Raw genomic sequence first — 16,127 nt, 5'->3', positions numbered from 1 at the left:
ATGATTCATGCGATCTGCACGAGACATAAAGAATCAGTAGAACAAGGCCGTTGTGTGATGATGTCTGTCCTCCCTGCAGGGAAACTCGGACTTTGCCGGTGACCCGACTGGCCCCGCCTCCAACGGCCTCTCCGTGGTAACCATAGAGACCTGCAGCACAACAACAGGAGAGGGACGGGGAAGTCCTCCGTTACTGGAGGAGCGAGCACAAGGGGAGGGCCCTGCCGCCGTCACCCACACTTCCTGTGTGCGTGGAAGTCCTCGTCAGAGCCAGGAGGCCGGGGGGGAACAGACACCAGCTGCCAGCTCGCCTGCTGGCCGCGGCAGGAAGAACAGGAAGAGAACTACAAAACCCACCAGAGGATCTTCAGGAAGTAAGCACGGCGCCCCGGAGGCCAGTACAGGAAGTAGGCCCACGAAGGCCACAGGAAGTAGAACGGACCCGGTGTCACCCAACGAAGCTCAGCACGACCCCAGAACACCAGAGACTCCATTACCCAGAAAGCCGGCGTCTGCAGCGGGCGGTGATGGGGGGCGGTGCGCTGGCAGGGAGGCAGCGGCGGCCTCGCCTGCCAGCGCCGGCGTAGAAAAACAGGAAGCAGAGAAGTGGGAAGTGGACCTGCTGATATGTGAGCGAGTCGTGGAGACAGAAGCAGTGAGACAGACAGAAGCAGTGAGACAGACAGAAGCAGTGAGACAGACAGAGCAGCACGACGGCGAGAGTCTCCCGGTGCAGGAAGTAACCGTCAACGCTGATCCGGGAGCAGCTGCAGGTACGTCAGTGTGTAGGAGCTTCATTTAAACTCACCGGAGCCTCGTTAGCTCCTCGTTAGCTGTAATAATATAAATAAACCTGTTATTAATGAAACCAGAATATCTGGAAGACAAACGTACAGGAACGCTGAGTCACCGTGGATTATTATTACTGTTAAATTGGTTTACGTCACCAGGCATCCCGAGGAGATTCTGCTCCGACGTTAGAATCTGGAGTCTGGTTTATTCTTATAAATAAAATAAATAAAATAAACATGTTTGTGTGCAAACATTTAAGTTGCCCCCTGGTGGCTGGTGGCAGTACATATGGTGATAAGCCCCGCCCCCCTCCAAGTTCGCATTTTTCTGTCATTTTAGGTATTTCTGGTTTGATAACAGATAGTCTTACTATAGTATAATATATATAGAAATATGTGGAATTGTGTATTACTAATTATGTATTAATTATTGAAAACATATTAACATAACTGACCCAGAGTCAGCTGTAGGCTTATTTACTTGCAGTCCCTGGACAGGAAACGGAGAACAACATCCATTAAAACTGAAACATAAATTAAAAAACAAACACAAAAAATAAAATCTAACCACGATTTCATCCTGAATCTCGTCTCCTTTCAGCCACCATGGGTCAGGAACAATCCCTGGACCCCCAGGAGAGCCAGTCAGACCCCGAGGAGCCAGGCCAAGCCGACCCCACCAGCCCTCAGTCCAGCAGGAGGACCGGCCCCAAGTCCCCATCCACCGGGAGGAAACCCCGGAGGGGGCTGTGGCGGGACGGGGGCTGGATCCCGAGCAAAACCGGGTCACCCCTGCTTGGACCCAAAACAACCGCAGCGCAGACGGTCTGGTATCAGGGTGAAGAGCTGGACCCGGGTCTCAGCGGAGACTTGAACACAGAGGAAGCGAACTCCCGGTCCGTCTGGTACGACGGGGGCAGAGAACAGCTGGACCAGGAGGCTTCTGGTCTGAGTCGGAGTCCTCCACAGCTGGTAGCACGCGGTCCGGGTTCCCAGCAGCCGGCTCTGGCTCTTAGTCAGCCACATGCTGCTGCTGGACCGCCGCCAGCCCCGTCACATGGGCCCGCCGCCGCACAAAGACGGGAAGTGGACGCATCACTGCCAGAGGAGGAAGTCAGGCCGGATTGGAAGGAGGGAGGAGGAGGGGAGGGGGGAAGAGCAGAGGTCGGCGGCACAGAGGCGACGCGCGGCAGAAAGAGCTCCGAAGACGTGGAGGAGAGAGGAGGAGCAGCGAAGGGCAGGAAGAAGAGGAGGAAGAAGAGGGGGAGGAGGGGAGGAGGAGGGGAGGCCAAGCTCAGCTCCAGCTCCAGCATCGAGTCTCAGAGCCACATAGAGATTCAGACGGGGGACCCGACAGGAAGGGCGGACCAGACTCCCAGCAAGGACGCCATGCGTCTGCCGAGCCAGCCGGAGGACCCGAGACTCCTGGACCAGAGACTCCCAGACTCGGACTCGAGAGTCCCGGACTCGGACCCGAGCGACACGACCCCAGAGTTCAGCCCGACGGACTGCTGGAGAGCGGATCTGACGGAGGATTTATCAGGCGAAGGCATTCGCTTCCACGGACCCGATCCCGTTAACCTGGATTCTGTTGTCACGGCGACAGACCCGAGTCTGGCTGACGTCAGCGAGGGGTTTACAACCGTGCAGCCACTACAAGAGGAAACACTCGACCTGCTGGAGCTGGATTTAAAGGGGGTCGCTGGTCTGGACGATGTGGACTCGGAGGCTTTTTCAGAAACGAAGGATTTGATGGTTTCTGGTGACATCACCACGGACCTGACAGGTTTGGAGGAACTTCCTGTCCAGGGTTCAGATCCCCCTGAATCCACCGTGGACTCGTTTCTCGTGGAATTTCCTGAACAGAACTCACAACACGTAACTGACAAACCTGCGGACCCCCCGGGGAGACGACACGTCGGATTCATGGACTCTGAAGCCGGGGATCCGCCGTCTGATGCTGCGGCGGATGTTTTACTGCTCCGACCAGGGGAAGGAAGCGCTGACACGGCGGCGAGGGAACATTCAGAGCATTGTTTGGTCTCGGAGACGCTGAGAGATCAGCAGGAAGAGAGAGACGGCTCGGAGGAAGCTGGAGAAAACGGCGGTGGGACGGCACTCGGCCAGGGGTCGTCTTCAGGAGACACAGAGCAGCGGGAGCGGCGCTACGTGGAAGAGCTGGTTGCCGCGGCGGTGGCGGTCGTGGCGGTGGCGATAACGTCGGCCGTGGCGAGCGTGGAGCTGAGTCAACGGCGAGCATCCACACGGCTGATGGAGGAAGACGTCTGTCAGCTGTCAGAGGCCGAGATGCGGCGGACGTCCCGGGAGTTCGATCCTGCAGCGGCGCTGTGTGACGGCGAGACACAGGAGCAGCTAAACCAGCAGGCCGACCTTGACCTTCACCTTGTTCCTCCTAGTTCACAACGTGACGAAAAGGAAACATGTCTGCTGCCTCCTGAGGACGACGTCCCGCTGCATGTTGATGTAGAAACATTCACAGAGGACCAGCTGCAGCATCCAGAGGGGTCCTGGTCTAGATCCCAGGAGGATCCCCGATTTGGAGGGATTCAAGACCCCCAAGTCTGTCAGGAAGAGAGTGAGCTGCAGCTCGAAGATGATGGAGGTGATGGTCACCCTTTAGTAGCTGCTGATGGTGAGGCGTTCAGGGACGCCTCGGCCGATATGGATCCCAGTCCGGAGGACCGGGCGGCCCCCGTGGACCTGGAAACGGGGAGATACCAGTCAGAACCAGACGGCGAGCTCCTCCCCACGTACCATGGCGAAGGAGGCGAGTCCGTCGCCGTGGAGGAGGAGGAGGAGGAGGGTGCTGCGTTCGAAGGCCTGGATGAAGAGTCTGTGGATACAGTGGATGGGTGGAGGCAGAGAGAGAGGAATCGGACGACGAGCGAAGTGAGAGCGAAAGAAGAAGTGGTCGAAGTGAAAGTCACGTCTCAGAGAGGTGAGAAGAAAAACCACAGATGTGTTTATTCAAAGAATCAGCTGTCATTTAGTACATGATGGTCCATTTAGAGTCCACCAGACCAGAAAGCAGGGGATGCTTTTGGGGGCGGGGCTTACCTGCTGATTGACAGGTCGCTACCAATGCTAGTTAGCTACTAAGATGACTTTAACACTTAGCTGTAAAGTTGACCTTGAATTATAGAAACTAACTTTGTTGATCCACCCGTCGCTCCTCCACAGTCCAAATATGGTCACTGCCTTCACTGGTTGCAGTATACGTCGTTCATACAGGCTGTGGCTCCTGATCACCGCTGACAGGTTTTTAGGAGGTTTTGTCTCGGGGTTGGATCTTATTCATGACTTGTAAATTATACGCCAGTCGAGCTTAATTTTTATGCAAATAATAATAATAAACATGCTGGTAGCTACATGAACCGTGTGTAAAGGCAAAAAAGCCAGGACTCGCTGTCATCCTCGTGTTTCCAGCTTCTTTACAGTCAGTGATGCAAGTTCCCATTTAGATCGCCGGTCACGTGACTTGAGAAATGGCCCTCATTGTTGTCGTGGTTACAATGGGACTCGTACAGCCGGGACTTTTTTAGTTCGCCCTCCGCTTTCAAACCGTCGACACTTTTAGCCCGAAAGGAAGTGGAGAGAGACTCGATGATAATGTCAGTAACAGGGCCGAGTGTGTGTGTGTGACTGTGTGTGTGTGTGTGAGTGTGTGAGTGTGTGAGTGTGTGTGTGTGTGTGTGAGTGTGTGTGTGTGTGTGTGTGACTGTGTGTGTGTGTGTGTGTCTGTGTGTGTGTGTCAGAGAGAGTGTGTGAGACGACCGTTGATCCGGCGCCACTGTTTGTGTAGGGCACGGTTACCAGGCAACCGGATGATGTCATCGAGACATAGCAGTGGACAGTGAAACTAGAGGTGGGCTGAGAAATGGTTGTGTGTGTGTGTGTGTCTGTGTGTGTCTGTGTGTCTGTGTGTGTGTGTCTGTGTGAGTGTGTGTGTGTGTGTGTGTGTGTGTGTGTGTGGGACTCAGGGCAGTGTGAGGACGTTTTGTCCGGATCTCACTTCTTCCGGAGGATTAAAAACAGTAGAACGCAAAATTACAGAATAGTTACGATTTACGATCTTATCCCGATAATCATCAAAATATGCGTAAAGCTCTTAAAATGACACTAAAACATGCTGGAATCACTTTACATTCTGTAAAGAACCAAATATTTTAATTGCGTCACAGATTAAGGTGTTTTGTTTTGTGTACTAACATTAGCTAGCTATGATAATGTTAGCAAACTAACGTTAAAGTTAGCCGAAGTTACAACGTTAAGCTTTTTCATTCGCTTTCCTGTTTGTTGTGCTAACACTAATGTTAAACTTGTGAGGTCAGTTATTTGCTGCTTATTGTTAAATTAATGGATTTCGTGAGTTACAGTTTGGTTTAAATACGATTGTTTTACAGTTTACTTGGTTTTCCTGGTGGATATCGGCTTATTATTTTTATTATGTGCGCAGTTTCGGGTTAGCTACCTTCTTGAAACTTGGAAGGGTCCGATGGAGGAGAGGGGGGCCCAAGCCTGGAAGCTAATATTAGCTAGCTATGCTAATGTTGGTAGCATATTACCATTAACGTTAAGAAAAGTAGGAAAAAATAGCAGAAAGCTGAATTTGAGCTACCTTTTCTTTATTCTGTTGTGACTTTAGCATAGCTAGCTATGCAGCTAATGTTAGCAAACTAAAGGTGATTTGCTGCTTAATGTTAAATGAACTAACTTTATAAGTTACAGTTTGATTTAAATATGAACGTTAACGTGTGGCTTATTCAATCTAGTGAAGGGTGCTATTTAATCCTGATGACCATTTCTGGTGTACGAAATTTTGGGTTAGCATTCCTTCTCCAAACTCGGAAGGGTCCGATATAGGAGGTGGGGCCCAAGCGTGGAAGGTAATACAAGCTAGCTATGCTAATGTCGTTAGCACACTACCTTGATTGAAAAATCAACAAACTTTAACTTTATTCTGCGAACTTAATTAGCATAGCTAGCTATTGTCCCTAGAGTCAACTAGCTGCGTCACAGACGAGCCGACGAACAAGAGAATGAAGTCGTCTATAAACATAAAGTTCCCATCGATGAAGTGAAACCAGCTCGTCTGAGACGTTCCAGTGTGTTCCAGCTCGCCGGGTCGGGAAAGCTTTCCGTCTCAACCCCTAATTACTTCAACCAGAAACATGAGTGAGTCACCGTGAGACGAGGAAACTCCCAAACAGGATCTTCATCATCGTATTCAGACCTCAGCTCCCATTTATCTGACACACAAACACACACTCATTGTCTCTACTGTTGAAACCCAGTTCCCGAGTTATAAACCGCAAAATAACCTGTCAATCAGCAGGTAAGCCCCGCCCCCTAAAGCATCCCCAGCTTCCTGGTCTGGTGGACTCTAAATGGACCATAATGTACTAAATGAACATCATGCTGGATTGAAGAAGACTTGAAACTAGAGATTGAGACCATAAACTCATGTTTACAATGTTTACTGAGACAATACATCAAGAGAGAAGTAGGACCATTTTCTCATAGACTTCTATACAACCAGAGAGGAGTCGCCCCCTGGTGGCCAGCAGAGAGAAGTAGGACCATATTCTCATAGACTTCTATACAACCAGAGAGGAGTCGCCCCCTGGTGGCCAGCAGAGAGAAGTAGGACCATTTTCTCATAGACTTCTATACAATCAGAGAGGAGTCGCCCCCTGGTGGCCAGCAGAGAGAAGTAGGACCATTTTCTCATAGACTTCTATACAACCAGAGAGGAGTCGCCCCCTGGTGGCCAGCAGAGAGAAGTAGGACCATTTTCTCATAGACTTCTATACAACCAGAGAGGAGTCGCCCCCTGGTGGCCAGCAGAGAGAAGTAGGACCATTTTCTCATAGACTTCTATACAATCAGAGAGGAGTCGCCCCCTGGTGGCCAGCAGAGAGAAGTAGGACCATTTTCTCATAGACTTCTATACAACCAGAGAGGAGTCGCCCCCTGGTGGCCAGCAGAGAGAAGTAGGACCATTTTCTCATAGACTTCTATACAACCAGAGAGGACTCGCCCCCTGGTGGCCAGCAGAGAGAAGTAGGACCATTTTCTCATAGACTTCTATACAACCAGAGAGGAGTCGCCCCCTGGTGGCCAGCAGAGAGAAGTAGGACCATTTTCTCATAGACTTCTATACAACCAGAGAGGAGTCGCCCCCTGGTGGCCAGCAGAGAGAATGACTGGTTTAAAGGCACTCCAGCTTCGGCTTCACTTCTCAGAACCGGAGGTTGTTGCCTCCGGGCAAAAATAATATTTTTAGATTTTGTTTTAGTCCGTATATAAAAGGTCTCAATTTCATATGAAAGTCTATTTTAGGACAATATTAACGCTCGTCTCAGTGAAAGAGAACTCTGGATTTTTAATTTGTTTAAAAATAAGTTGACCAGAACTTTCAAGCCTTATTTCTTTTTTTAAAAATCAAGACCAAACCTGATCCAGGAACCAGCAGTATTTCAGTGTCCAGGTTGAACTTGTAGTTGTTCTTTCAGCTATTTAGCAGGAAATAAAACGTGATTGGCCCGTTTCCGTCCAATCACAGTGCCCGTTTATATGAGCGTTGGTGTTTTACCTGCAGCCGGAGGGAACAGGACACACTTCCTCCTTTACTTTACTATGAACACTGATGTTCTCTGTCCTCTACAGCAGACGATGAAGATGAAGAAGAGGATCGTGAACAGACCGGCGGAGACTCGAAGTCACAGGTGAGAAACATAGTGGATCCATCCAGATTATGGACTAAAGCTGATCTGCATCCAGGTTCCAGTCTTGTGATTAGATCTCACTTCCAACCGATCAATATGCACATTTTAAAAACACGCAGAATTTCCGTTTTGCAAAGACTGAATGTTTAACCAGCAGGGGGCAGCGGTCCGACTTGCCTGCGTGGTTTCATTTTAGGAACCTGATTACGCACGTTTATGGTCTGCAGACGGCCGAGCGCAGCATTGTGATAATAACATTAATAACAGTAGATATACTCGCTGGTTTCTGTGAGAAATACTTTAAAGCTGCTAGAAACTCCTCAGCCACGATTCATAACACGTGTCGGGAACTGATCTGGAGTCCGTTTCGAACCCGCAACTCCCACAAGTCTGCCAGCATTCTGGACACGGGTTAGCTGTCCTCGCAAGGACCTCTCCAGGTTTGTGGAGGTTAGACCGGTACCAGACCAGTACCAGACCAGTACCAGGGTCACCTCTGAAACCGTATAAATGTGTCTCCTAATGACGCAGCAGTTGGTCTCCTGGAGCAGCAGGTCACAGTGGGAGGTATGGGAACCACAAGGCCTTAGTGTGTGTGTGTGTGTGTGTGTGTGTGTGTGTGTGTGTGTGTGTGTGTGTGTGTGTGTGTGTGTGTGTGTGTGTGTGTGTGTGTGTGTGTGTGTGTGTGTGTGTGTGTGTGTGTGTGTGTGTGTGTGTGTGTGTGTGTGTGTGTGTGTGTGTGTGTGTGTGTGGACAGGATTACCTCATAGTGTCTTGTTTTGGTGGAGCTGCTGATCTGAGGTCAGACTGAGGAAGGAACAGGGAGGGATAAACACACAGGAAACTGACAGCAGCAGAACCACTTCATTCTCAATGTATCGTTAAATATACTTTGAAGTAAATGTTTAAGGACTCTTCATTGTTAACTTTAAGACGCCCCCCAGCGATGTTATTTATTTTGACATGACCTTGCAATCGACTTGGCAGAATTAATATGACCAACATTTATTTTACTGCACTAGAATAAATAAGAAATGATCAAAAATCCTCCAAAATCCCACATTAGGAAACCAAGACCCTGAGGAACACCATAGAAGAAGTCAGACTGAGATTTGGTTTCTGAAACTTTTGACTTTTGAGATTTCTGCTCCAACTGTATGTTTGGGTTGTTGAAATCTCGAGCTCTGATTGGTTGATGGATAGGATTCATGTAAGCAGGTGTCGATATGTTGATTTCCAGGAAGGAAGAGAATACTGGATTATGATATAAAAATAGGAAGAGATCGTTTTTTTGTCATATATGTTGAATATAAGTTGATATGACTTAAAGCCGACCTTTAACCCTTTTAATCAGTTGACTTGTGTTTGTATAGTCTGAGGGTGTGAGTGTCGGTCCTTTGCTGCCTCCTTGTGGTCAGAGGTGGTATAACTTCTTCCACATGTGCCTCTCTCTCTCTGCATCACAGCTGGAGGGTGTACAGCTGTTACCATGGTTACAGCCGTGTGTTTATGTGCTGCTGATTGGTTACAGATGAAGCTGAATGTTTCCACTCGTTGGCTTTACGTCGGCGCTCCGTTTCACTGAGAAACGGTGTTTGCTCTCTGAACAAAGGACGGGTTTATTATGACCAACGTGTCATCGTTATGATTATTAACAAACAGCCGTAGACCCCCGTCAGGATCACACCAGCAGTAGAATCCAGTATCGCAGTAATCCTGAATGTTCCTCCGCGGTGACGTTACCGTGCCAACCTTTCACGGTCCGACAGGGATCAGGTTTTAGCCCACAGACACAAGACACCAAAACCAGGCGGGGACCTCCGGTTCTGAGAAGTGAAGCCAAAGCTAAAGTGCCTTAAAGCTGGATTCTCTCTGCCGGCCACCAGGAGGCGACTCCTCTCTGATTGTATAGAAGTTGATTGAGAGGTCCATTTAGAGTCCACCAGACCAGAAAGCAGGGGATGCTTTAGGGGGCGGGGCTTACCTGCTGATTGACAGGTCTCTACCATGCTACCAATGCTAGTTAGCTACTCGGATGACTTTAACACTAAGCTGTAAAGTTGACCTTGAATTATAGAAGCTAACTTTGTTAGCAGCTTCACACCAGAATCCACATGGATCCAGATCCAGTAAGGGTGCCGCTCTGTCCCGCTTGTGTTCTTTAGATCCACCTGTTGCTCGTCCACACCCTAAATATGGTCACTTCCTTCTTCTGGTTGTATTTACGTGAAAATATTGTTAGAATAATGCGAAGAGGAAACGGACCTCCTCTTTCTTCTCCTTCTCCTTCTTCTCCTTCTCCTTCTTCTCCTCCTTCTTCTCCTCCTTCTTCTTCTCCTTCTTCTTCTTCTCCTCCTCCTTCTCCTTCTTCTTCTCCTCCTTCTCCTTCTCCTCCTCCTTCTTCTTCTTCTCCTCCTCCTTCTTCTTCTTCTCCTCCTTGTCGTCTTCAGAGTGCACTCGGCTGATAGAGTGCCATTGTTCTCCGGCTGTGAGGGATTGAGTGGATGAGAGGGAGTCTGTTTGAAAGAGAGGGACAGATGTGATAGAGAGAGAGAGAGAGAGAGAGAGAGAGGAATGGAGGGCCTGAAGGGAAAAAAGGACGAGCGAGTGGGAGGGGGGAGGGGCCTCTGTTATGAACAGATGTGGGCAGAGAGGCTCATTTTCCAGCCAGACTGCAGCGAGGAGGAACACCAGATCCGTGGACTTCTTCACATGAGCTGCTGCTTCTTTGGTTTTGGCGTTCCACCAGGAAGTGTTTCGGGACCCCGCGTCGTTTTAAGTACAGTCAGGAGTCGATCTCTTCTTCTTCTTCTCTGGAGTTGATCAAGCAGCTCAGAAATGTTGAGTCAGCGTTGATCTCCCTCATGGTGTCGAGGAAACCAGCAGCTCTGGAAAGTTTCTCGTCTCCGGGAACTCCACCCTCGGACGCTCGGTTCCTACGCCGTTCGATTCTCAGAGAGGGAACGGGGGTGAGGTCGGTGAGGATTCTAACGTGTGAAATGCTTCGTACGCGGCGTTAACCTGCAGGCGGCATGTACGAGAGACACAGGCGGCGCTACAGCTTCTGTGCTAAAGGGGAGAGGACGGTGGATGTGGTGCTGATCAAGGTAGGCGGGGCTTAAACACGCCGTAATCCATTACACTCCACTGATAACTCAATTCATTTGACTTTGTTTTTTACGTCGTTTGAACGTACTTTGGATTCAACAACAGCTTAATTAATAATAATAATAAATGTTTTTATCGGAGACGTAACATCAGCTTTTTTGGGACTTTTCTGACACAACAATTTGTTAATATTTTGATATGAACGTGTTCTCATGTGTTATTAAAGCGTTAGAATTGTGTGTAAACTCACCTTTTAGTAAAACAAGTAAAGCTTGTCATAGTTTTAAATGAGCGTGACTAATATGGAGGCATCCCTGGAAGTCGTTACTGGACTGTGGAAGGTTTTGTTCATGAAAAGAACCCGTATAAAAGTATGTTTATATTTTATATAAATGTGTGTTTATGGATGGAGGAGATTATTCTGTCTGCAAAACAAACAAGAAAAAACGGCTTTTTCGCTGCTGATGATTCTCGTTTTTTCATCTTCTCTGTTTTTGGATAAACATTTTGAGAGTTTTTTGGGGACTGCACTTTCCAAGTGCAGCGTTGCCATGGGGACGCCGGGGGCAACAGGGATGTATTGAGAGTCAGAGTAGACGTTGGTCAGATTCAATGTGTTTGTTGAAGAACAGATCTGAGATCAGGGAGACATAAAACCAGCTGGTGATGTTTAATATCGAATCTAAATAAAAATGAATCCTGGAACTTTGGATGTGATGGAGACGACGTAGAGACAGAAGACGTAGAGACAGAAGACGTAGAGACAGATGACGTAGAAACAGATGACGTAGAGACAGAAGACGTAGAGACAGATGACGTAGAGACAGATGACGTAGAAACAGATGACGTAGAGACAGAAGACGTAGAGACAGAAGACGAAGAGACAGAAGACGTAGAGACAGAAGACGTAGAGACAGAAGACGTAGAGACAGATGACATAGAGACAGAAGACGTAGAGACAGATGACGTAGAGACAGATGACGTAGAGACAGAAGACGTAGAGACAGATGACGTAGAGACAGATGACGTAGAGACAGAAGATGTAGAGACAGAAGACGTATACACAGATGACGTAGAGACAGATGACGTAGAGACAGAAGATGTAGAGACAGAAGACGTAGAGACAGAAGACGTAGAGACAGATGACATAGAGACAGATGACGTAGAGACAGAAGACGTAGAGACAGAAGACGTAGAGACAGAAGACGTAGAGACAGATGACGTAGAAACAGATGACGTAGAGACAGAAGACGTAGAGACAGAAGACGTAGAGACAGATGACGTAGAAACAGATGACGTAGAGACAGAAGACGTAGAGACAGATGACGTAGAAACAGATGACGTAGAGACAGATGACGTAGAGACAGAAGACGTAGAGACAGAAGACGTAGAGACAGAAGACGTAGAGACAGATGACGTAGAGACAGAAGACGTAGAGACAGAAGACGTAGAGACAGACGACGTAGAGACAGAATACGTAGAGACAGAAGATGTAGAGACAGAAGACGTAGAGACAGAAGACGTAGAGACAGATGACGTAGAGACAGAAGACGTAGAGACAGACGACGTAGAGACAGAAGACGTAGAGACAGACGACGTAGAGACAGAATACGTAGAGACAGATGACGTAGAGACAGAAGACGTAGAGACAGATGACATAGAGACAGAAGACGTAGAGACAGACGACATAGAGACAGAAGATGTAGAGACAGAAGATGTAGAGACATGACATAGAGACAGAAGACATAGACAGGTAGACATTGCCCTCTACAGCAGGGTTGATGAGCAGCGTCCCGGCTCACATCTGGAAGACCTCATGGTGTTTATTCTGCTGTAAACACGGCGGCCCACGAGTCATTTCAGGTCTCTGGTTTGTGACGGTGCGTTTGAGGACTTCTCATTGTACGAGTCACACGGAGGCACTCCTACACACTCCTACACACACCTACACACTCCTACACACACCTACACACACTTACACACTCCTACACACTCCTACACACTCCTACACACTCCTACACACTCCTACACACTCCTACAAACACCTACACACACCTACACACTCCTACACACACCTACACACTCCTACACACTCCTACACACTCCTAAACACACCTACACACACTTACACACTCCTACACACTCCTACACACACTTACACACACTTACACACTCCTACACACACTTACACACACAGACACACACACTTGATGCTCTTCATGTTCTCAGATTCACAGTAAAGATCTGAACTCATGAGGATCAGCAGGAACATCTGCACAGATCAGACCGCTTATATTGTATTCTATTATATGTTGTTATTATATTATAACAGAACAGCAAAGTGTCGGTTCATTGGTTTCTACTGAACATGTTATAAACGTCTCACAGATCCAGAGTCAGACTTTCCTAAATATAGTTGCTGTCGTTTTAGAGTCATCAGAAGAAGAAGTAGTGCATTTGTTGGGGACTATTTTTAGCGGCGGATTATTGTTGTTCTCTGGTGAGTGTTTGTGGCAGCAGGATGGTGAATAAAATATAACTTATTATTTATATTTATATATATTATGGGCATTTAAATCATTTAAATGCAATGACAACATCGACTGTGACCAGATTCATCCTTAAATGTCCTTAAGATTCCCTCAGAATCACAGAGAGTCGTAAATCTAGACTTAAAGAAAGAAGGAAACGCAGCATTCGTGTCGGGAGGAATCCGTCTGAAGACATTCTAAAACAGTCGTTGTGTCTTGTTGGTTCTGCACGGACGGACTAAAAACTCGCTGCAGGATTCCAGTCCGGGCACGTCAGAGAGGAGCATCCTGGGAAATGCTGGGACATGCATGTGTGGCTACGACTGGGGGAAAAGTGAAATAGTGACTAAAGGTTTCTATTAAGCAGGATTAAAGCGAGAGCCTTGATGCAGATAAAAGTCGCTGCTTTGTGCAGACGGACTTCTCTGCAGGATGTTGATGATGGACGCAGCCGGCGGCGGGACAACAGGTCCATTCACACGACGGGACGAGGGGGACAAAGGACTCATTGGCTTCAGTGATTAACAACTAAAATATGAGGTCACTGAAGTCTCACACAACAGACGAGTGGACTTAAACGACCTAACTCTCTAATTCTGCTCTGGTTTGTTTGTTGGGACTCGACGTGGACCAGAATGCCATCAGAGACTCACAATGTGTTCAATTAAGATGCATGTTTAAACCAGACCCCGTCCTGTCTGGGTTCATGACATCATCCAGAGGGTCTTGCTGGATTTCACCCAGCTGGATTCACTGGATCCAGCAAGACCCACATGGGCTGGTTCACCACAGCTGGAGGAACCAGAATAAAGTATTGATCTGTGATTTAATATCAATAACCAGATGAAAAGGATGCTGAAATAACTCCATCATGATGGGGATCAGTAAAAAGTGCTGAGTCATGCTTTGTTAGGTCAGTCTGCAAGACCACAAGATAACTCCTGTTAAAACGCTGGTTTTCTGAATGGAGTCTGGTTGATGGTGCTAGGCTACGCTAACATGGTAGCTGCTCCATCAACACTCCAAATAAGGTCATCTAGACATAAATACAGCAGAGACCTTGTTGTTTGGACCACAGACAGTCTCTGGTTCCTCCACATAGTCTGGTCTGGTCTCTGGACTAATGTGGGCTACTATCTAGACCTCTGGGGACAACAGACAGTCTCTGGTTCCTCCACATAGTCTGGTCTGGTCTCTGGACTAATGTGGGCTACTATCTAGACCTCTGGGGGACCACAGACAGTCTCTGGTTCCTCACATAGTCTGGTCTGGTCTCTGGACTAATGTGGGCTACTATCTAGACCTCTGGGGGACAACAGACAGTCTCTGGTTCCTCCACATAGTCTGGTCTGGTCTCTGGACTCATGTGGACTACTATCTAGACCTCTGGGGGACCACAGACAGTCTCTGGTTAAAACGCTGGTTTTCTGAATGGAGTCTGGTTGATGGATGCTAGGCTACGCTAACATTGTAGCTGCTCCATCGACAGTATTTCTGAATGACCTAACCTCACCGTCGTATCAGTGATTTGGATCCAGATCAGAGTATCGTCCCGGTGGGTTTGCGTGTTTGGCGTCGGCGTGCGATCCAGAAACTGGGCGGTCCGGTGGAGACCGCCTCCCACGTCTGTGACATCACACTGGACCGCCTGTGTCCGGTCTGCAGGGGCGGAACAATCGCCTGCTTGTGACCCGTGAGAGCATGGCGGTTCCTCGGATACATGTCGATACACACACACACACACACACACACACACACAGAGACACACACACACACAGAGACACACACACACACACACACACACACACACACACACACACAGAAACACACACACAGACACACACAGACACACACAGACACACACACACACACACACACACACACAGAAACACACACACACAGCACTGGTGTGGGCGGGGGGGGGGGGGGGGGGGGGGGTCAACAGTCACATGTGAATATCTACATGTTTATGAGCTCCGGTCCAAACAATGAAATGTTCTTCTTTGTGTTCTCTTAGATCCAGAGGGAGACGGATCGGTTCTGCCCAGAACCCAACACACTGACGACATGTACAGGTAATCTCTTAAAGGGCCGGTACATTATTATTAATATTATTATTATTAATATTGTTAATATTGTTATTATATGGACTCCCATGTCCTGGGAGCTAAAATGACCCTTTTTGTGAATGGAGTCTGGTGGCTTTGGGACACGGGACGATCGTTTCATGTTATGATTATATTCCCAAAATAATCACTATATTATCCAGATAATCATCAAAATATGCTTCAAAATAATAAAGCATATTGAATCATTTTACATTTAGTTACATTTTGTTTAGATAAGACACAACTTGTTTGTATGCAAGCAATAAAATGATCTTAAATATGATGATTATAAGGTCTATAAAGGATAAATAGCTTTTTTATTTTTAGGCTCTGTATCTCACTTCCCTGCCTCGATAGTGAGCAAGGCAGCGTATTCACCATGATGATTCACCACGTTCACCATGAAAGTTTAATGTGGGCTGAAGCCGAGATAAAGACGATCTTCTCCATGTAAACAGATCTACACGTAGATACGCGCTTCATAGAACTGTTCCAATCTCTGGTTTGTTGTCGGCGGCAACCACTGTGACAGCAGCCTGCTGGCTGTCTCACACCCAGGCTGCTGGCTGTCTCACATCTGTGGTTTGCGTGATATGAGGTCAACTTCCTGTCTCGCTGGATTGCAACCAGCGATGCAACGAGCTGCTTCTCACTCTGACTGTCTCACCATCTCTGACTGTCTCACCTCCATCTCTGACTGTCTCACCTCCATCTGACTGTCTCACCATCTCTGACTGTCTCAGCTGTCTCACCTCCATCTCTGACTGTCTCACCTCCATCTCTGACTGTCTCACCTCCATCTCTGACCCGTCTCACCATCTCTGACTGTCTCACCATCTC

The 16,127-nt window shown here is 48.0% G+C and overlaps 1 protein-coding gene across 8 annotated transcripts in view; it reads left to right on the top strand.

Moving 5' to 3' along the window:
* The window catches only part of LOC311018405 (uncharacterized protein), a 64,535-nt gene that overhangs the window by 25,430 nt on the left and 22,978 nt on the right, over positions 1-16,127 (top strand). For 7 of the 8 annotated variants that reach the window (XR_014597716.1, XR_014597717.1, XM_084017353.1 and 4 more), the window contains exons 9-12: positions 80-773; positions 1,393-3,750; positions 7,482-7,540; positions 15,197-15,254. Coding sequence is in view for 6 of the 8 variants with exons in the window: in XM_084017353.1 (XP_083873479.1) it covers positions 80-773; positions 1,393-3,750; positions 7,482-7,540; positions 15,197-15,254 (3,169 nt within the window). In the remaining 2 variants the exon portion in view is untranslated. The remainder of the gene's footprint in view (positions 1-79; positions 774-1,392; positions 3,751-7,481; positions 7,541-15,196; positions 15,255-16,127) is intronic. The other variant, XM_084017352.1, reaches the window with a different exon arrangement.

This window comes from Eutrigla gurnardus (genome assembly GCF_963514095.1).
Source record: "Eutrigla gurnardus genome assembly, chromosome: 9".
Taxonomy (NCBI): Eukaryota; Metazoa; Chordata; class Actinopteri; order Perciformes; family Triglidae; genus Eutrigla; species Eutrigla gurnardus.
Note: the sequence above shows the minus strand (reverse complement) of the source record. Positions and strands in the feature narration are given on the sequence as shown.